This window comes from Atractosteus spatula, chromosome 4, assembly GCF_055471065.1.
Source record: "Atractosteus spatula isolate fAtrSpa1 chromosome 4, fAtrSpa1.hap1, whole genome shotgun sequence".
In the NCBI taxonomy this organism is placed as follows: domain Eukaryota; kingdom Metazoa; phylum Chordata; class Actinopteri; order Semionotiformes; family Lepisosteidae; genus Atractosteus; species Atractosteus spatula.
In genome coordinates, this window is record NC_142709.1 from 58427613 (window position 1) to 58449270 (window position 21658).

At 36.4% G+C, this 21658-nt stretch overlaps 1 protein-coding gene across 1 annotated transcript; it reads left to right on the forward strand.

Annotated features, from left to right (window-relative positions):
* Nucleotides 1-1226: 1226 nt before the first annotated feature.
* u2surp (U2 snRNP-associated SURP domain containing) lies at nt 1227-18002 on the forward strand. The gene is made up of 26 exons (XM_088914105.1): nt 1227-1306; nt 2719-2817; nt 3604-3718; nt 3984-4105; nt 4219-4286; nt 5307-5395; nt 5533-5568; nt 5671-5753; nt 5874-6039; nt 6554-6765; nt 7542-7585; nt 9797-9901; nt 10119-10185; nt 10293-10453; nt 10849-11011; nt 11180-11259; nt 11345-11432; nt 11687-11827; nt 11951-12125; nt 12708-12797; nt 13673-13736; nt 14158-14320; nt 14414-14524; nt 15198-15316; nt 16678-16845; nt 17491-18002. Exons 1-26 carry the CDS (start codon nt 1262-1264, stop codon nt 17627-17629), a joined length of 2913 nt encoding a protein of 970 aa, XP_088770231.1. The 5' UTR covers nt 1227-1261; the 3' UTR covers nt 17630-18002.
* Nucleotides 18003-21658: the final 3656 nt, after the last annotated feature.

Sequence of the window (21658 nt, forward strand, 5' to 3'; positions counted from 1 at the left end):
GCTGTTGAAAGAGGGACGTATTTACTATGGAAGATGGTGCCTCAGCTCACACTTTCACCACCGGCTTACAGCAAAATATTTTTAAAAACTTCCATCTTAGAGCTCTTCAACAGCCTTGCAAATCAGACACCAGTATGAATGGGAATTTGTTGATTTTTATTGATTATTATTGATCCCTATACAATCATCCCCTAAACACACTGCATGGAACTGTCTCACCTGGGATCTTACAGGCATGGGCTGCAGATGTACCATTTAGGATTCCTGAAATGTCACATCCTGCCAAGGGTGATATTAAAGTATTCACCCAATTCATACTATGTGAGATTCAGAGAAATGTCAGACCACGGTCCTTGAAGGTCACTGTTCTGTGGGTTTTCATAAACATATTTATATAATCAACTGAATAGGATTCATATGTGCTAACTTTGTCAAAATGGAGCACATGACCTGATCAGCACATACTGTACCCTGCCAAAGATGTAGGTGGAAAATTTAACAACAGATTGGGACTTTTTTAACTGTTCGACTTCACATGTGATATGCCAGTGTCTTATTTGCAGCACTTTGTGGCTGAGAAAAAAATGAGGCAACTTAAATTCCTGATGGGAAACAAATAGCTTTTAAGAGAAAACACTTTCGAATTCCATTCCATAACCTTCTCTGAGAAGATAAGGGGGGGGATACTTATACAGAAAAATCCGTCAGCTCAGTCGTATAGCTTTATTTCAGTATTATTTTATTCATACTTATTTTAAGTATTTATTGATTTATTTCAGTAATGAAAAGTTATCATTACCACGATTACCTGATTGTACCATTACTAGCACTGCTTTCTTATGAACGTGCGAAATGTATCCGTCATTGTTCTGTGCCCTTCTCCGCTGGGTAGCAATACTTTTTTAATGGTAAAATCAGGTAAAGCGTCCGATTTTTAAATATAGCTGTATTTTGCACGGATTTTTATCAATTTGATTCCAGGTCTTAAGACATTAATGCCACGTGTTATGTTATAATGTATCCTATCAGATTAAAATAAAGTATACATTATTGCTTTTCGTCGTTCTTGGCAACAGTGGTTTTATTATAAATAAAGGTAACGGGTGTATCGTTAAGGCGCTAGACTCCTCCATATCAACACTCTGCCAGTCCTCTCACCCATCTATATTTCGGCAATCGACTCATTGAAAAAAAGCCTCCGCTTCGCCGCGCTGTGATCAAGTATTCGGTGATAGATTACGCGAGTGAAGGAGGAAGGAAGATGGCGGACAAAACGCCTGGCGGTGCGCAGAAAGCTAGCGCAAAGGTAAGTTAATTTCCTGGGGGATATATTTAAAATAAGATGGCAAAGACGAGTCTGAATACTAGTTCAGCAGTGTTTGAATGTCGTATTGTGCCATAGTTGTATTTGATGTTTTTGTTCGTTGGCCTGGTATGTGACAGTCCTGGGACGAGCATTGTGCGGTCGTGCAGGAAGATGGAAGGCCGAGGGGTTTCTTTACGGCCCAAGCAGTAGTAAACGTGCGTCTTTGACCAAGGTGTCCTTGGAAAAAATATTTTTTGTACATTTTGCGTAGCGCTTTCCAAACACTTTTCTGAAACTAAATAATGTACGCCAGACTGCTGGAAGATCTCATTTGCAGTCTTAGCTCGTATGCTTACCCCATGCCTGTGTTATGTACAGTATGTACAAACGTCTACCTTAATAGTCTCCCATGAATTGATAGTGGTTCTCAATTGCGTCGTGCAATTTAATTTAAGTATCCAGTCGAACTGCCATACTTTGTTAATTTCAGATTATTTGTGGTGCGATCTTTATTCAAATTTAGCGCCAGGTCTCTGGCTGTTCCGTTTTTCTAGATTGAGTTATTTGGCCAGGCTTTACCGTGCATTTAAGGGCTTATGTTTATGTAGCCAAAGGAATAGTAAGCCGGTCTCTCGATACGAGGCCTTACTTATATCGGTTTTCTACGATTTCATTAAAAAGTTTTGAGTTTCCGATGTCGTGAAGTGCCGCTCATTATAGAGAGAAGCTCGGTTGAGCAGCACTGCATGTTGAGGTATGTCCCTAGTGACGTTTCTGCATAAGAGTTATATGTGAGGATGATTATTTCTGCGGTTTTGGCTTGGAAACTCTTACCTTTTTTTTCCCTTTAAGTTTTCAAACTTAGGTTTGTGGTATTACACGCGAACACAAATTAGAATGGGTCTTTTTCAGCACTTAACATTTTTTTTACTTGCGAGCTGCTGCACTTTGAAAACAAACTATGCGCTGCCCCATTTGTTTCCCTCTCGAAACTGCGCGTTTGTGACATCTGCACTGGTCTTTTTAACACTTTTTTTCATTTTAAAATGCTGTAACCGTGGAAACCACGATTTGGAGTTGTTTGAAGGAAATGGATGAGTGTTTTTTTTCACTCAACATACTGATAGAATATTAATGTCTGAAATATAACTAACAGAAATATTTGAGACGTTACTACTACCATTAATGCATAAGTTTTTTTTAATTTTGGGGGGTAAATATTTTTTAACTGTTCAAAACTCTACCCCCTGTCTACCCAAAAAGGTTGGGGATGGATTCAGTCTGAAATGATTTTCATAAGTATTGCAATGAAACTTAATATTGGTTATAACAAAGATTTATTCTATTGTACTAGAGGAACGTTTTGTCAGATATGACCATTTGTAGGTTATGAGTATTTTAATCTATTTCAGACTCTATTGGAGAGCAAGTTAAAGTCCTTCAGTATTGGCAAGATGTCTGCTGCTAAGAGAACTCTCAGTAAGAAGGAACAAGAAGAAATTAAAAAGAAGGTAAAAGTTGCAAAGAATGGCCTCCACGTTACTTTCAAACACTAGATGTTTTTGCCATTTTTAAATTTAGAAATATTTTGTATATTAATCTGTTTTAATGAGCAATTAAAGATGAGTAATTTAGTGGGGCACTAACCGGTCAGAAGTTTGTTCTATGTTTTTTTTCATTTCAAGTTTGTGGCACATATATTATCATCCCTTATTGTGTTTGAGTTGGTGGTGTTCCTGGTATAGCTAGTTCAAAGCACCTTCAGATGAACCCTTTTGTAAAAATCTCTCATAACTTTTCATTAAAACATGTGTTGGTATTTATGAGTTACATGGTGTGGAATGTGTGCCAACTTCTGATTTGGCCCGTTCTTCAAGCACTGTATTTTGCAGTGAGGTATCACGTGTAATTACACGATGAAGCATGTAATTGCAGATGGTATTAAAGGGATGTAATTTACATTTGTTTCTGCTGCAGCATGAAAAGAAACAGAACATGTTTCTGATATAAAATATTCTGTCCCATTCCATAGATGATTGTACCTTCACTATTTTTATAGTCCAGCATGGGCTTTATCAGTTTATTTTTCAATAAAATAAACTTCTTTGTATGAAATGCATTTTGTTTTTCTTTCATTCAAAATTCTGATGCTGAGAAAAGCGTCTTTGGAATCACTGTTTGTAGAAGCTTTAATCACGAACTTTCATGTGTTTCTAAGGTAGCTGCAGTGGGTGTCTGATTGTAGTAAAGTATGTTTACTTGGGACAATGTCTTCTTACACTTGTCTCTTGTTGTAGGAGGATGAGCGAGCAGCAGCAGAGATTTATGAAGAATTTCTTGCTGCGTTTGAAGGAGGAGATGGAAGTAAAGTGAAAGCTTTTGTTAGAGGAGGCATTGCAAATGCATCAAAAGGTATGGCTAATATTTCATGCTTTATGTCTCTATTTGTAGAATGTTGTGCACCTCATGCTTAACAAGAGCAAGATGCATTTTTAATCTTTTAGCTTGTTACTTTAGAAAGGGATATAAAAGTACTGCTTTTGGGACCTCATTTTGTGAAGTAGCTTTGGTAACTATGATTAGTATTGTTTGGTTATAGAGGATATGTTCAGTTTCTTATTGTGTATGGATTATAGGTGGTAAAAGGTCTATCACCATATTCTTTTTTCCTTTGCAGAAGAATCTGAAGCAGATGATAAGAAAGGCAAACTGTACAAACCAACATCTCGTTTTGTGGAACCCAAAAGTTCTTTGCCTGTTGAAAAACCTCCGCAATTTTTTGTACACGATAAAAGGCCTGTAAGTACCTTGTAATACTGCTGCTTTGTTGCTAACTTAGTTTGAACCCATGGAAAGAAATATTATGTAAGCTGCAGGATAGAATATAAAAGAAATATGCTTTTCTTTTATAGTCATTAAAGAAGGGAGAAAAGGAAAAAAAGAAGAGCAATTTGGAACTGTTCAAAGAAGAATTAAAACAGTAAGTGTGTTCTCTTCTTTAGAGCTCAGATTTATCTGAGGTGTTTCGTTTGACATTCTCTTTAAAATGTCTTTTGGTTTCATTCTTTGCAAAGTTTCCCCTGTCATTTCTTAAATCTGACATAAACTAGCTTATTAAATAAGGTGTTTTTTTGGGTCACCGATCTGAACTGGCATTGACCATAAATTGTTGCAGATGTCTTACATGTGATGTAAAATTAATAACTGGATTGTTTGATTTAAGTTGTAGTTACTATTTTTAATAAGATATTTAAACTGTTTGATACCAGTGGATATCAATTAAAAGAACATCTTCTTGAATTACATCAAGAATATTGTTTAATGGGGAAAGATGGTGGTTACTTGCCATATTGTGAGCCCCTTCATGTCCCTGATGATTTTATTTTTAGATGCAATTCGATTCTTACAGCAAGCATTGCAGAGTCGATGATATTGACTCTTACTTTATAAACTTGTTAAAGTGAGAAACATCTGAAAGACTTCAAACTCTCAGTGTGGAACAGAACCATACCGACATTGTATCTGAGGAAGTTACTGCTATTACAGATTACTCAATCGTCAAGCTGGTGCTTTTATTCAGTGTAATTTTTAATTTTTACTATTGTACAGCACATTACAACGTTTTATAAAATAATTAGCAGAGCTGTTTTGTACCTTTAAAATTACAAATTAAAAAACTGACACTACAAAAGGTTTCTCTTCCCTGTTATACACAACATATACAAAACATAACAACAACATACACAAATAGCACAACTTGTTTCAGGCTTTCTTAACTAATTCACACTGACTAATTATAAGATGTGATCAAAGTAAAGTTCAGGTTTAAGCTTATTTGTTGGAATGCAGCACCTGATCATTTGAAATTGCAGTTTACTATTCTTATAAGAGAAATATTTAAACATAAGAATTAAATTTGGATTAGTGAGTTTGATTACTGTGTGCTCTTTGTTCTTATTTAAATTACAGCCCATTTAATAACTTGTTTTTTTGTAATTAGAATTCAGGAAGAGCGTGATGAGAGACATAAGATGAAGGGCCGAATCAGCAGATTTGAACCTCTGTCTAGTATGGATGCGAGACGATCTTGTGAGTAGCATTTTTTAAAATACTATTGAGTCTCCTTATCTTATTTCTGTTAGTTGTTGGCCTTCCCTGTAATACCGTAGTGTCCTTGCTGTCGTTATATTGAAACAAAATTTATACTGCTTTTCTGCTTCTTTTAGCGGATGGTTCTTCAAGAAGAAACCGTCCGTCCAGTGGTAATTTAATTTTACTTTGTGGCATGCTTTTCGTTTGATATCATTTGATCATGCAGCACTCTCAACTCTAAAGAGATAAATCACTTTGTTCTTGTTTTGTAGTTCTCGATGACTCCGCGCCCGGTTCACATGATGTTGGGGATCCTTCTACCACTAATTTATATCTTGGAAATATAAACCCTCAGGTAACTGAAATGCGCTTGACTGCCTTTGAAATGGATGTCTGAGGACGTTACCCCGATAAGTGAGAAAACGCATGCAGAGGTGCCAGAAGAGTTCGATCAGTTGAGTTTTTTCTTTCCTAGATGAATGAAGAGATGCTGTGTCAGGAGTTTGGCCGCTTTGGTCCTTTAGCCAGTGTGAAGATCATGTGGCCAAGAACCGATGAAGAGCGTGCTAGGGAACGGAACTGCGGCTTTGTGGCGTTTATGAGTAGAAGAGATGCGGAAAGAGCATTAAAACATTTAAACGGTAAGAAACTAGTGTACCGCGTAGGTAGGCGTAGTGTCCTTGATTTTCATGGGAATGTTCTGATCTTTTAGTGATGTAGTCTGAAAAATCTCTGTGTGAGAACAGGTTTTGAAACGTTGGATATTGGTCATGATTACGTGTCGTTCGAGTCAAGAGCTAAGAATGAGTTGTTTCCGAGTAGTGAAGACTCTGACTTGAGTGCTGGTTGAGCTCTATGGCCTTGGCTTGATGGGAAGTTGATGTATGGCCAAAGCTGCCTTGGCTTTCTGACCAACGATAGCTTCTGTGGCACCACCTCTCCTCTCGGGCACTGAGGAGTTTGCGCCATGTGAGGTCACGAGTGGGAGGAGCAGGTTGGTCTCGGTATCTTGTTCTCGCCAGAGCAGGAGCCGAAGCTTAGAAAACAGTTGGTACTTCCAAACAGGTTGAGGATATAGAACAATAATTGGCCATAGCACGTTGAAATGATTTGATGACGGGCCGCCATAGAAGTCTTTTGTTTTATTCATTCCAGGAAAGATGATTATGAATTTTGAAATGAAGCTGGGATGGGGGAAAGCTGTACCAATCCCCCCTCACCCCATATACATTCCACCTTCCATGATGGAGCACACCCTTCCACCACCTCCATCAGGGCTTCCTTTCAATGCACAGCCAAGAGAGAGGTTGAAGAACCCCAATGCTGCATTGCTCCCCCCTCCCAAAAACAAAGAGGAGTTCGATAAGGTAATTTAGTACGTTATGCATGGGCAACTTAAGTTATTGTTTAATTTTTTCTTTAAGCAAGTGAAATCTGGTAAGATTGTAAAGCCTTGCTTTTCAGAAATCCTGTTTATCTAAATAGAAAAAAATCCCTCTTTCATAATAGTCAATTATGTAGTGCACTATTTGTACATATATAACATTATGTTCCCAAACATAATGAATACAAGTAAACAGCTGTACACTGCATTTTTTTTAAATCTGATTTTTCAAAATTTAAAATAAGAAAAATAAAATTGATATCATTGCTAGTATGGTCTAGTATGTAAGGTTAAATGTTCTGTGATTTTTAAAAAAGGTAAGTATGGAGGTCATATTTTTTATGTAGTTATTTGTGTCTTAGGTTGTTGTGCTTATTTCAGTATGTATTGATTTATGTACATAGTATTTTGTACTGTACAGTAGCAACTTAAATTATGAATGGTGAAACACTTCTCTAGCCTTAAAGAGGCATTTCAAGGAGCTGAAGTAGTTTTCTAATGCTAGTGAAATTGATCAGTTAATCTGTAAATTAAAGTCTAGGCATTTGCATTATAACTGAAGTAGTTTTCTTACATTTTCTGTTGATTGAAATATGCAGTGCAGGGAGAAGTGTTAGCATTTTCTTATGTGAAAACTGACAGCAGTAAAGGAACGTTTGTTATAATATGCAATTTTTAATGCATTTTATATTTTGCTTGTTGCTTGTTAACAATACTCACATATTCTATGTTTATTATCTGATGTGACTTCATATACAGACTCTGTCGCAAGCCATAGTCAAAGTGGTTATCCCAACAGAAAGGTACATGTTTTTCTTTTTTTTAAATTGATGTAAATTGTAGAAAAACAAGTCCCATATAACTAAAAAAAACTTGGATTAATTGGGCGTTGCATGCTACTGGAGGTTAGTTTGAGTGAGCAATAGTTCAGGTTCAACACCCCACCCCTGCCAGATATATGTCCTGATAGTTCCTTTGGGCAAGCTAGGGGCTGTGTACTCCACCAGTTTTTCAATATGGATTGTCCAGTTTACTCACAAATGGAACACAAGGAAAACAAAGCTTGAAATTGAACAGGAATATATTTGTAATGTTTTCCAGTGTTATATAGCCGTTTCGGGCCCACTTTGAAATTAGTATCTAAAATGCAAAAATAGTGTATATCGTATTATGTTGTTATAATATCAATGACGTAATAATTGTATGCACTAGATGCTTAACGTAGCAGTGAGTTCACTGTCGACAGAGCAGAAATAAGTCAAATATCATTTAAGCATAAATAGCACAAGATCCCTCTTAGAATTAAGGCTAGTTTATCTCAGCCGTTCTCTGGTGTTTCTTCGTATTTATTTCACATGCATAAAATCAGGATTTACACCTTATTTTTACACTAATGGTCCAAGTTATTTGTTTGCTGTACCTAATTGCAGTGCTGTCTTAGCTTATATTGAAAAGAGTCCTCTCCCTTTTATACTATTGCTCACTCTTAACTAAAATCCTCCTGGCCTCTGTCAGCCAAGCATGGGTAAAATCAAATTACCTATGCAGATAAATCCAATCCCCTTATTCTGTATGACCTTTGACATTGGCCTTGGTGAGCAGCACAAGTTGAACTGTCTGCAGCAGCGAGGGACCAGAAAAGCGTCATGGGATGGATTGGGAAAGTATACAGAATTTTACCTGACATTGGTACGATCAGCTCCAATAAATGTGATTGTGTTGTAAATGAAAGGCATCGTATGTTGTTTTGTTGGCCACTTTAGGCTAATTTGTACATTTTCCCTAAATTAATCTAAATAGCACATTATTTTTCTTGCTCGTCATCCACCTTTATTCACTTCCATGCATTCTTAAATCCTGTACATTTTATTAGTCACATTTCAAGAAGCTGCAGCTGTCACTGTAGAAAGTCTTCATTTAAAATTTAGCCTATTAAGGCCAACAATTCTATATTTTTTAAATTTAAAATCGGAAAAATTACATTGAATGATACTGGGTTTTTAGTTTATACTGCAGCAGTTTTAATTGCTACAGAAGAGCATTTGTTGTAGTTATTTCCTGCTTTTTTTCACTGAAGTTCTATATCTGAAGTTTGCACATTTATAAATTAGTACCTTTTCACCACACAATGTAAAACAGTGGTCAGACAGACAATGTAATGCTTGTAGCTTTATACTACAATTTGTGAAGAGTTATAATGAAGTTCCACCTGTTGAAATAGTTATTAAAGGTCATGCTTTATTTCTTATGAATAAATTCTTTCAAATTGATTTAAATAAATATTTTTTTAAATAGGTATTGGGTGCAGAAGGATTAAAGTTTGAGACATTAAGATTTTCTTTAATGTCTTTTTTTGCTCTTCAAGTATTAAAATTTGAAAATGTGTAGTTTCTATTTGTGGTCTGGATATTATACCATCATGGAAATAATTCAAGCAAAGTTGGATTTTATTTCTTTCAAAAGACTGGCCCCTGCTAGTCATGTTTTATGCATAATGCGTATGTTTGCTACCTATTCTCAAAAATGTGGTTTGCAGTTGTTTCACGTCAATAAATTTACACAATTTTACCTCTTAGTGTTTTGTGCTTCCAATGTCGATTACATTGCAAAACTGCAAATTTTAGAATACTGAAGTCCGAAACATTATGATCTTGGCTGTCTTTGTTTTTTAAGCATTAAGCTTTGTTAGTAAGTTCACCCTAAAAAGCTATATAGAAATGGCTTGGAAAATGAAAATTGGCTTTTAATTAGTTTAAAACAATTTGATCTGACCTGAATTAATCTAGTAACATGATGCTTAAATTTCTAAAAGTTCTTTATATATTAACATTTCACATAATATATACTCAGAAGATGAATTTGAAAGTAAAATGTTTATCCATCCTAATTTTGCTTAAATTTGGAAGATAGCCAGAACTCTTTCATTAGTGTGGTAGAAATGTGGAGTGGAGAGAGTGCTTTGGATAGAGATTAAGATTCTGAATGTGTTTGCTTTAACTGTGTTTTTCTTATAGGAATTTGCTCTCTCTGATACATCGAATGATCGAGTTTGTGGTGCGTGAAGGACCTATGTTTGAAGCTATGATCATGAACCGAGAGATTAACAACCCAATGTTTAGGTTTGTACTCCTTTTTTTTAAAATACTTTTTTGTCCTTCATCTGCGTAGGACCATTCATTCATTTTACAATAGAATCGTTGAATTTTCAGTTTTTGTAGACTTCACGTGAGCCTTGGGTACCATTTAGCCAGAAAAATACTTCATTTCAATTGAGAAAAGTGTGGCACCAAACATTAGTCTTTATGTCCTTTTATTTTGTTCCCCTCTCTAAAACAGGTTTCTTTTTGAGAATCAAAGCCCGGCTCATGTTTACTACAGGTGGAAGTTATACTCCATCTTGCAGGTAAGTTATTTGATTGGTCTGGTTTCTGTTTTGATTTTTTTTGACCGGACATTTTTAATTTTTTGAGAGGATGTTTGTACTGAACTGGTTACAATGTTTTTTTACAGGGCGACTCTCCAACTAAATGGAGGACGGAAGACTTCAGAATGTTTAAGAATGGGTCAATGTGGCGACCGCCTCCCCTGAACCCATATCTGCATGGGTCGCTTGATGATGACGATAAGGAGTCTGAGGAAGAGACAACCAAAAAAGGCTCTCTTAAAGAAGAGTAAGGATTTCTCAAGGACGTATGGCCCTTGTAAAGTCTGCAACAATTTACTGGTTAATCAAAAGCTTTTGAATTTTTTTCCATTATGTCATTGCCCATAATCTTTGTCAAATGATAGGTTCTGCCAGATGAGCAGTTTCCCAGGCATTCACACTTTTTTTAAACGTTGCTTAATAGTCCTAGCTATAAGTATACCCAGGTTCAATTTAAAGTAATTAAATCGGAGGAAAATGTTTTCCCTTACTGGTAATTTCTAAAATGAAGCTTGCCTAAATTAGCTTAACAAAACATAACACTTCACAGAGATTCACGTTCAGGAAACATTGTGTCAGTGAAGATGCAGATAATGAACTTCACAACTTTAAATGTAACTTAATTTGTTTCTCATTCTGTAGACAAAGAGACAAATTGGAGGAGATGTTGCGTGGCCTGACACCGCGGAAGAATGATATAGCTGATGCGATGCTATTCTGTCTGAACCATGCAGAAGCTGCTGAAGAAATAGTAGAGTGTATTGCTGAATCATTGTCTATACTGAAGACTCCACTGCCAAAAAAGGTGTGTTGTAATACTGTTATGCTTCCACTTGCTGTGTAGGAGGCTTTTAAACTATTCTTAAATTATTCCTTAGAGTGTTATTTTGGATTTTTGTGTTTTTCATTAATGCACATTGTTTTGTAAATTCTTCACTTTGGGACAGGTATTCATTCTTCTTTTCTTTTTCAGATTGCACGGTTATATTTGGTATCCGACGTGTTGTACAATTCATCTGCAAAAGTTGCCAATGCTTCTTATTATAGAAAATAGTAAGTGTGCACTGAAGTCTACAAACTAAAATGTCACCCTTGGTTTTAAAAGCATAAGGGTAAAAGTTTACATTTTTTCTTGCAGCTTTGAATCTAAGCTCTGCCAGATATTTTCAGACCTCAATGCCACATACAAGACGATACAGGGCCATTTGCAATCTGAAAACTTCAAGGTATTTGTTTTTCTTCAAGATTAGTGAATGCATACGTAGATAAGGTAATAAACTGATTATGTAGAATGAACTTTTCCAATCTAGGATTCTTTCATTGATCTGTGATTTCATACCGAGTAATATGAGTAGTGTCATAGAGAAGAATTAGTAGTTAAGCTCAGCTATGACATTAAGAAGCCATTCTTTCTATAGTTCATTAGAAACATTGACACTTCAGCTAATTTCAAGTTTTTCTTTTCCCACACCAAACACAGCAAAGAGTTATGTCCTGCTTCAGAGCATGGGAGGACTGGACTGTTTATCCGGAGCCGTTTCTAATCAAACTCCAGAACATCTTCCTTGGTCTGGTCAACCTCAGTGGGGAGAAAGATGTCGCTCCATCTGTTGTCGTAGAGGTAGAAAATCAGAAGAAACACATTTTGTTGTTCTTTTGTGTGTGTATGTGTGAAGAGAAGGTTGTTTGCACGCTTTGATTGCCTATTTGCTAAAAAGCATTACCTTCTTTTTGCATCTTGCAGCCTGAAGTTGCCGAAGATCTTGACGGGGCTCCCATTGAAGAAGAGCTCGATGGGGCTCCACTGGATGATGTGGATGGTGTACCTATTGACAGTGCGCCCATAGACGGTGCTCCTTTAGATGACCTAGATGGAGTTCCAATAAAGACAGTAGATGATGACCTCGATGGTATTCCTTGTAAGTCATGTATTTGCTGCCGAACCTTTTGAAAGAAGTCATCCCTCTGCTTATTGTTTAATGTTTTTTTTTCTCACCTTTAAATACTTTCTTTACTGTCGTTGGTCATGAGTTTGAAATCATGTCTGCTGTGAATTTTTAATGTAAATAAAATGCAGACATTTGAAATGGAGCCATCTACAATAAATGTCGTGAATTTACGATTTTCCTAATACCACTAACAGCTGAACACAGCACTGCAGTTACAGTGTCTTTAGGTGTCTAGCTAAACTAACCGTAAGAAGTATTTCTAAGTACTTTCTAAAATATTTTTTTCAAGTTATCGGAATTGAATTTTGGTCGTGGTTGCATTTGTAATAGAAATTTAAAAACGTAAGGTTGCAAATGAGAGGAGGCCTTTTGCCCCATCCTGCCTGATTGCTAGTAGCTAATTGGTCCAAGGATCTCATCCAGCCATTTCTTTAAAAAAGCTGGGTAAGCCACTTCCTGTTGCATACTTCGACAACCCTTTGCATAAAAAGTGCACCCTGCTCTCAGGTATAAGTGCCTCTACAGATCATTTCTTTTGTTTGAATTAATTAGTGGAAGCTCCTAGCCAGTCAAAGGAACCTGCTTTTAAAATGGCGCCATCTAAATGGGAAGCAGTAGATGAGTCCGAACTCGAAGCACAAGGTAAGACTTTAGCTTGAAAGTTACTTTCTGTATCAGATGTACTTCATATCTGGACCTACAGTCCTCGTTCACACTGAGAAAATGAAAGCATTGTTTTCCTTTGCATCTGATTTGTATAGCATTGATTGCCTTTATTAAAAATGTAGTGTTATTCTGAAAATGTTTTGTTGGAGTTCCTCTGGAAATGTTTCCTTCTTTAGAAACATTTTCTCTTCATCTGTTTTTTTAGTTGTTGCAAAACAATAATATAACAATAATGTGAACATAATACTGTATTTAGAATTTGGAGGGAAAGTGCCATAGTGTGACCATATTCTGGCTTTTATGGTTTCTGTTGAAAATGTCCAATGCATGTATATTGTGTATATATACTGGTGAGGCATCATAGATTTGTGAAATGTAAGTAAACTTTATATATGCTCACTGTTGGAATTAGCAGAGCAAATTACTGAGCCATTCATTTCTTTTGTGAAAGATCTTACTTAATAGTCACTTGTAAGTTGTTAGGTATATATGTTTTTTTAAATCTGAAACAAGCTGACTCACACGTTTTCATTAAACCGTTAATTAACCTCCAATTTATAAATACTCTATTTTAGTTTAGGCACCTAATTTTTTTCAACAGTTCTGCGTAGGTAAGGGGGAAAGCATGTTATCGGTGCCCATTAGCTTGTTGCCAGCCTTGCCAATCACCAATTTGATGAAAGGATTCTGTCTTGAATCAAACAGATTGATGTAGTGATGTACTTTAGTTGTAATACCTCCTTTACTAAGAACATCTTTGCATCAAGATTATCGCCCCAGGTTTTGCTCATCGATTCATTTTTTTCTGGAATAAAAATTCATTAGCTTGAGTTGGTCCTTTGTTTCCTCAGCGGTTACAACTTCAAAGTGGGAAATATTTGATCAGCCTGAAGAATCTGAAGAAGAACAGAAAAAGTAAGTGAAAATTATCCTTCTGTGAAATCTGATTAAAAAAACTAATTGAATCAGTAGGCAAAGTTATTAATTTCCATTATCATTGCATCCTGCATTCTAATTTGCAGTGGTGCGAAAGCAGTCTTATCAGGAGATTGTCTTGGGTACATTACAGTGTTGAAAAGTATTATATTTCGTTGCCAAATTTCTAGGACAGTATTTTATGCCCTAAAATGACCCTAAAATGTCTTTTATCAGCACTAGACTGTATGATTTGCAAGGTGATATTTAAAGACGTTTCTCATCTTCCACCTCACATTATTGTGAACATAATCTGTGCCAATTATATACCTTTTCATAATCACAAGGGTAATGTTTTCCAATGTTTTCATTTTGCTTTGCTTCATTTAGTGAATTGTTATTGTTCACTTCTCTTCCATAGGGAAGAAGAAGAAAGTGACGATGATGATGATACCAGGAGTTCTCGATCAGAAGAGCAGTCGCTCTTTTCAAACCCAATAAAAGAGGAATCCTCCGACTCCAAATTTTCTGTAAAGTACTCTGAAATGAGTGAAGAGAAGCGTGCCAAACTAAGAGAAATTGAGGTAAAGGCGGAGACCATGCCTCTCAGGTTTCATTTTGTTAGTTTGTCACATCAGCACTGCTTGGATTTTCAAAACATTTTTATTTTCATACAGCTAAAAGTTATGAAGTTTCAAGATGAATTGGAGTCTGGGAAACGACCCAAGAAATCTGGACAGAGTATTCAGGAGCAAGTGGAACATTATCGTGATAAACTATTGCAAAGGGTTGGTAAAGAAATTTTAATAATAAAATAAATTTGCATTTTTACAGTTGTAATACTCCATTTGTTCCTACCCCTGTTTTGTTATCGACAGAGTAGTCAGATCTAAATTATCACATTTACAGTTCATCACCATATAATTTCTGTTGTAGGATTTTTTGGATTGCCCACCACAAGGGGGCACTGATACTGTATTTCTAAAAACATTTTGTAACTGCAATGCCCTTTTGTTATATTGTTATATCAGATTGTGAAGAACTGCATGAGTAATGATGATCATTGGCAAGCTGCACAAATATTGCAACCCCCAGTCCCGAATCATTACAAAGGGAAATATTGTCTTATTCTTCTTCATTGGAATTTCAGGTGTAAGATTTTAACTGACTGAATAAGTAAAACACAGGTGGATTAACTAAAGTGAGACTGAAGCCAGTGAAAAGGGATTAAAAATAACTTCATGTCAAATTTCAGTTGTGCGGGGCCCAAGGTCGCACAAGAGGAAGCTCCCTAAGCTTCTGAAGGACAGTTTTCGGCCTGTGAGATCTGTACTTAGAACCCTGAAATTATACAGTAGTATTAAAACTAGGTTCTCCTCTCTCCCGTAATATATTGTGAAATTAAATGGGAAAACTCACATTTTTAGATTTTTGCATGTTCTGCTTTGATTTGCATTCCAGGAAAAAGAAAAAGAAGTGGAAAGAGAAAAGGAGCGGGACAAAAAAGATAAAGACAAATCAGAAGTTCGTTGTAAAGAAAAGAAGGAAAAAGACGATTCAACGCCAACCAGAAAGGAGAGGTTAGTTGGTTTTGGAAATACTTAAAGAATTTAAGTATACTTGTTCAACAGACAGTTGGACTAATTAAAAATATTAAGAAGCAAATTTAAGTAGTCTGCATTCTTGTTATTGTTATTGTTATTTTTCTCATGGTTTCCACATCACTCAGGTTTTAATCTTAATTCACTTTATTTCGTGTATTCACATCCTCATAAATTATATATTTGGGTTACTTAAGCAACAAAAACATTGGAGATGATAACATTTAAATCTGTCTTGAAATGATTCAGGGATTAAATTTTAGACTTCGAAGTAACCCTTCACTAACTAACTTACACGAGTTATTTTGCCCTGTGTTAGTTGACATTGTTGATAGTGTTTGAATACCTCCAGTCTTTGTTTTCATTTCTGAGGATTGCAGATGATTAGAGTCACAAGTTGTGTACGACACAACTTTGTAGCACAAACATGTTTATCCCAGTATGTTTTATACATTTAAACTGACATTATGAATATTCAATCCCCTTATGATACCGGGGACTGGTCTGGACAGTTTTCCTACATTGCTGTGGTATGTAATGATCATTACATGCAAGACTGTAATGTTGGATTGCTGAAGACAGTGATGGCTTAGAGGGAGTGCAGATGTCACCTGTAGTTAGAATGTGCTGTCTTGTTATTGTCTGTTGCTTGTTTTTCTGACTCTTTAGATGTTGCGTTCAATGTTTTTCCTTTTTCTCTGGATCATGGAACAAAGCAGAGATTACATTTTTGAGATGCACTGGAGTCTGGATTTTTCCCTTAAACCAAAATGATAAGCTTTATGCAGACATGAAATTTGATTGTAACAAAATCGCTCACTTTTACGTCTTGATATTTGGTTAAATTTAACAGGTTCTGAAACAGTCCTTTAATCTGAATCTGTTCCATTTTTAAATTGAAAATGAGGTTAGAGGGGCTCCCAATTTAGATTGACTGGTAGAGCTGTTGTGAGTCTGACAGGTGATGTCTTGAGCTGGGAGTGACAGGGATCCCCTAGTTGGCAGAGCATCACTAGGGTACAAGTCTCTACGCCTACACAGGTGCCTACTTACTTTCAGGCTTGTGGTGATATCAGTGAGGTCTGTGCCTTTCCTCCCATCAGTGTCCATCTCCAGTTGGTGCATGTCTAGCCTTCCTTGTTCTCTCCATACATAAAGGAGCCATTGCTGTGACCCAAAATGTGAAGGGACTGTTGGTATTTCCAAATCAAAAGTAGTTAACTGCAAAATGCAAAAAAAAATACAATGATAGAAGTGGGGTCACGAGTTCTTACGAATTGTAACTGAAATTATCCCAGATGAGAAGAGTCCTGGATTCTCATAGCATGTCTCTTTTTCAGGAAACGAAAGCACAGTGGGTCTCCCAGTCCTTCCAGGAGCAGCAGAAGGGGGAAGTCCCCGTCCCCTCGGTCTGAGCGATCAGACAGGTCATATGTAAAGGAGAGCTCTAGGTCTAGGTCCTCACATAAAGATTCTCCAAGAGACACTAGTAAAAAGTCTTCAAAAAGGTATATGACTAATGTAGTTCTTGCACTCAAGAAACAATCTCTGTGAGGTGTTACTTTTGATAAATTATTTTGCTGCTGTATGTATGCCCTATATTTTCTCACCACTGTGTAATGAATAGAAAAAAAAAATCAGTGGAATTAGTGTTCTGCTCCAATGCATACTCAACAGTGCATCACATCCTGTCTCCACTGTCTCAGGGAATAGTATAAGCTGTGAGGTGCAGTAATGCAATTTCTCTCAGGTTATTTGTTTTTTATAGTTATTGCGTTTGTGTCACATTTTTGATGGTGGTGGACCTAACAGTTTTCATCTGAGGCTGAATGTAACTTGAAGTCAAACTTTTAATTTGTTCATTGGTCATCTTTGTATTTTTTTTATTTACATCAGTATTGATAAGAGGGTCTAAAACCTTTTGCTACTACAGATTAATCATTTGGCAGTTTGTTTAAAACGCTAAAGTATTTGCTCAAGAATATTTTAGATAAAATTGTGGTTTCCTATTCAGAAGCATCATTTTACATTTTCTGTCCTAATCCTACTTATTAACCTCACAGACATGTTGGTTGTTGGTTAATGAGATCGAAGGACTAATTTTTTCTATAAAACCAAAAATAATCTCCTTTTTTTTCCCCCCCTTCATTTAGGTCACCTTCAGCACCCAGGACACCCAAGAGGTCTCGGCGGTCTCGTTCTAGGACACCCAAAAAATCAGGCAAGAAATCCAGGTCATCATCCAGATCTCCACATCGGTCTCATAAGAAATCAAAGAAAAGCAAGCACTGACGAACAGTGTGCCACCCTCACCCCCACCCTTAGCTGTGATGTAAAAAGTTAATGGAGTTGCAGTTTTGTTACGTGCCTGGGAAAATTGTAAAAATAAAAATAAAGCATTCCTTCCCCCCACTCCTTCCTTTTTTTATGCACGTATAACCATGCCGTGAGCCCTCCCTTTCTGTAGAGCCAACGATGTTTTATATTGTAAAATAATGAACTTACCTTGTGTTGAATTTCCTACATGAGATAGATTTAATCATCCTTGTTATGGATTGAACTTGTGTATCTGGTCTCCTGACAGTAGTTTTATTTTCATGATTGTCAGTTTTTTTCTTTTTTTGTAGTTGACATGAACAGGATTTAAAATAAAACATGAAAACCATTTGTTTTAATTGTGAAATTTTCCCTTTTTTTATCAAAAATAAGGTTGTAAATGTCTTCTGTTCTTAACCATTTCACTACAGTATCAAAGTGTAGTTTTTCAGATTTATTTTTTGTAAATTTGGTTTTTGCATGTTGCGGATAGTAAAGTTGGACAGATGGAGAATACATGGGGTAAAACAGTTTTATGACGAGAGAAACATCTAATTGGTAATTGATAAAAATCCTGTAGTGTGTAGTGAATCCTGTAGTCTAAAACTTTTACTTCAGTTCAAAACCTTTAATCAATCATCGTTATAGAACTCATTTTGGTAAGGTGTATGATTAATTGTGAAGAACAATTCCCATGAATATCGTAAGGTGAGGTATTGTGTTTAATAGATGCAGTAATGCCTTTTAGACAATTGGAAAGGGGAAACCAGATTACTGACTGTTATGTTTAGAATTTATTTTTCTAAATTGGAAAGAATATGCACTATATAAAGGTAAAGCTAATAAAATTAGCTTCATTGTTGAAATTTTCGCACTGGTATTTTTAAAATGCAGAATATAAAACGTCTGCTTTGGCTTATTCTTTCTGTCTTTAAGGAGCAAATGTGAAGTCACATTGTTTCGTAAGATTAGTTTTTTAGCTGTTTCAGCAAAACAAGATAATGTTAACATAACTGTTCACTCTACCCAAAGGAATCTGAGTATGCTTCTTGTGGGACACATTAGCCAATTACTGCATATTAAAGCTACCTATATACTGCACTTAAATTGATGTACTTAGAATTAGTGGTTTGCCAGTAAATGCATCCTCTTCTTATTAAACTGGCAATGATGCAGAAAGGATTGTTTTGCATATTATAAAATGCATTTCTGATGTGGGACTTTAAAGTTAAATGTTGTGTTTTCTATGTATATATGCCACAGGAGCTTGGGTTTTATAAAAGTAACAGGATTACACTTGTGCATCCACTGGTTCTAATGACTGTTCTGCACAACATGAATGGAGCTTTGAAGAATACAGTGTTTCTTCAATTAAATATTAAGTGTTATTTCAAATGTGACTTGGCTCTATCAAGGCAGTGCAATTGCACCTTGGTTCCAGACTTCTTCCAGAGATCCAGAGATTTAACACAAAAACGCACAGATATTAGCTGCGAATTTTTGAATTGATCTGTTGTGTAGCAATTTGTGTTCATGCCGAAGGTAAGGGGCTAATTAGAAAGGAAAATAAACAGCAGTTGCTTAATTGCAGACATGACTGGTTGAAAAACTGCTATTGTGATTTTGATTGCTGAAAAATGACCTGCATGGTTCCTCCAATAACCACCCACACTTTAGAGTTCTTTACAAATGGAGAAGAAGAGAAAAGTTAAGTAACAGTAAAGAGATGCTACCATAGAAACAAACACTGTAGTAATGGACAGAAGATGCTTAACCATAATGTGAAATGATAGAAAGGCTGAAACACCCTGTTAGTGTTGGGTGGCTCATCATACTTGAGTTGTACTGCATATCGGTGATAATGTCACTCCTTGGTGATGTTTAATTCAGTCTGTATCACAGCATATAGATCAATGGCCTCCCAAAAGACAAAGCCAGAAAACCAGCTTCAAATCTGGAGACTTGAGTGCTATGCTGTTGTTAACAATTTAACAACACAAAGATATAATGTATCATCACATCAGTAAACAGCTGTTGTGTTAACTGTACTGATTTGATGTCAACACTGCAAACATAAGATAATCAGAATAAAATAGTTTTTACAACTCTCAATCTGTGTGCCTACATTGCCTTTCCATCAGTTGTTTTTGAAAGGGATTTTAAGCACCATGTTATTTTCATCTTGGCTTTCAGATGACATGGCTTTTCTTGGTTTCATATTTCGTGTTACTTCAAGCTCAGTTTTTCTCAGGAATTTCTTTTGTTTTTTACATCCCGTGGACACAAAAGCCCGTCTGTAATTTCACACAATCTCAGTGAGATTGGGCACTGATACAGCCCTACTGGAAAGGAAAGCAGTCATGTGAAGATGAGCAAGCCTGCTTATTTTATAAACCCATGGACTGTGTATGTGAGAGACTTGACATCCATCAACTGTCAGGAAAAAAAAAAGAAGTGGAAAATTTTGTCTAGTTTCATTTCTGAGTGTGAATATTCAGGTAACTCTCGAACCTACCCTTTTCATAGAACACAAACAGCTCCCCCAATTACTAATGCAGTGTATAGTAATGGTCATATTCTCTGTGATGGCAATCAAAATCCAAACACAATCATTTAGATAGAAATTTCAAATATTAATATTTTGCCTACTTTCATCTTGGTCTCCCCATCCATAAGCCCACATACCAATAAGTATTCACTGCTGCATTCTCCACTGGAGGCTTTGACCTAGTACTTCTACAGTACATGTTACTATATTTAAGCTTTGGATGTTGTTTTCAGCAGCACAAGAATCTTAGCTAGTCTGGAAGTGGATTTGCTAAAAAGGGGAAGCGCCTTATGTGTACAAAAAACTGCATGATCAAAATTATTTCAGATCTTGTCATACCTAAATGGGTTGACAATGGGTTTGACAACTTGTGTGATAAGATCTGATTTCCAAAAAACTCCACAAAACAATAAAAGAAACTTGTCAATATGTATGCATGTTTTTAGAAAAATAAAGTATGGGTTTTGGATAATTGTGGCATGGTGGTGCAGTGGTCAGCATTGCTGCTTTGTGGTGCTGGGGCCCAGGGTTCAATTTCATGTGTGGGGTGCTATCTGCATGGAGTTTGTATGTTTTCCTTGTGTTTGAGTAGGTTTCCTCCAAATATTCCAGTTTTCTACGGTAGTTCAAAGACGTACTGGTACGTTAATTAGCTTCTGGGAAAATTGTCCCTGGTGTGAGTGTGTGTGTTTGTCTGTCCTGCAATGGACTGGAATCCCAACTAGGGTGTACCTTGTCTTCCCCCATTGCTTGCTGTGGATGGATGGAATTTGGACACAGATTAAATTTTTTTGGCATCAATTTGATCAACTTGTCATTAATGACTAATCGGGAATGCTTAAACACCATTTCACCTTATTAGTGAAAAAACATCTTTGGTCATAATGGAATTTAGCCTGTTTAATGTCAATCCTTGAATCAACAGAACGAACAACACAAAAAGGAATATATATCTTGTTTTTCAAGACAGCAATGCCTTTGTTCAATGGTGGGTTAGAAACTCACTGTGGAGTGTTCATAGCCAGTAATTTTTAACCTGGTAAGACTTTATATTTAGACAGCCCATGAAAGATAAGCCATGACCAGGGAGACAAATCACAACAGGTTCGATATATCATCATCCAATTATGTTGGCCTCAACAGGAGTGTCAAGGGAGACTGCTAGTCTAATCGCTTGAAGTAATTGATGGCCACCTGAATGCCCGGCACTACATTGGTCAATTCCTGGTTATCACACTTTTTGTCATTCGTGAGGACTGATCATGACGACAACATTTCAGCAGGAATGTTCTGCAATGTATGTTCCTTATTGTTTGTGTAACAATGGCTTGTGATATAAGAATTTGACAGTTATACCACAAGATAGCATCTGCAACCTGGAGAGAAGCATGTCCAGTAGTGGGCACATGCTGTACACTACTGGCCTGTAACTTTCACAGTAGATGCCCTGTTGAAGA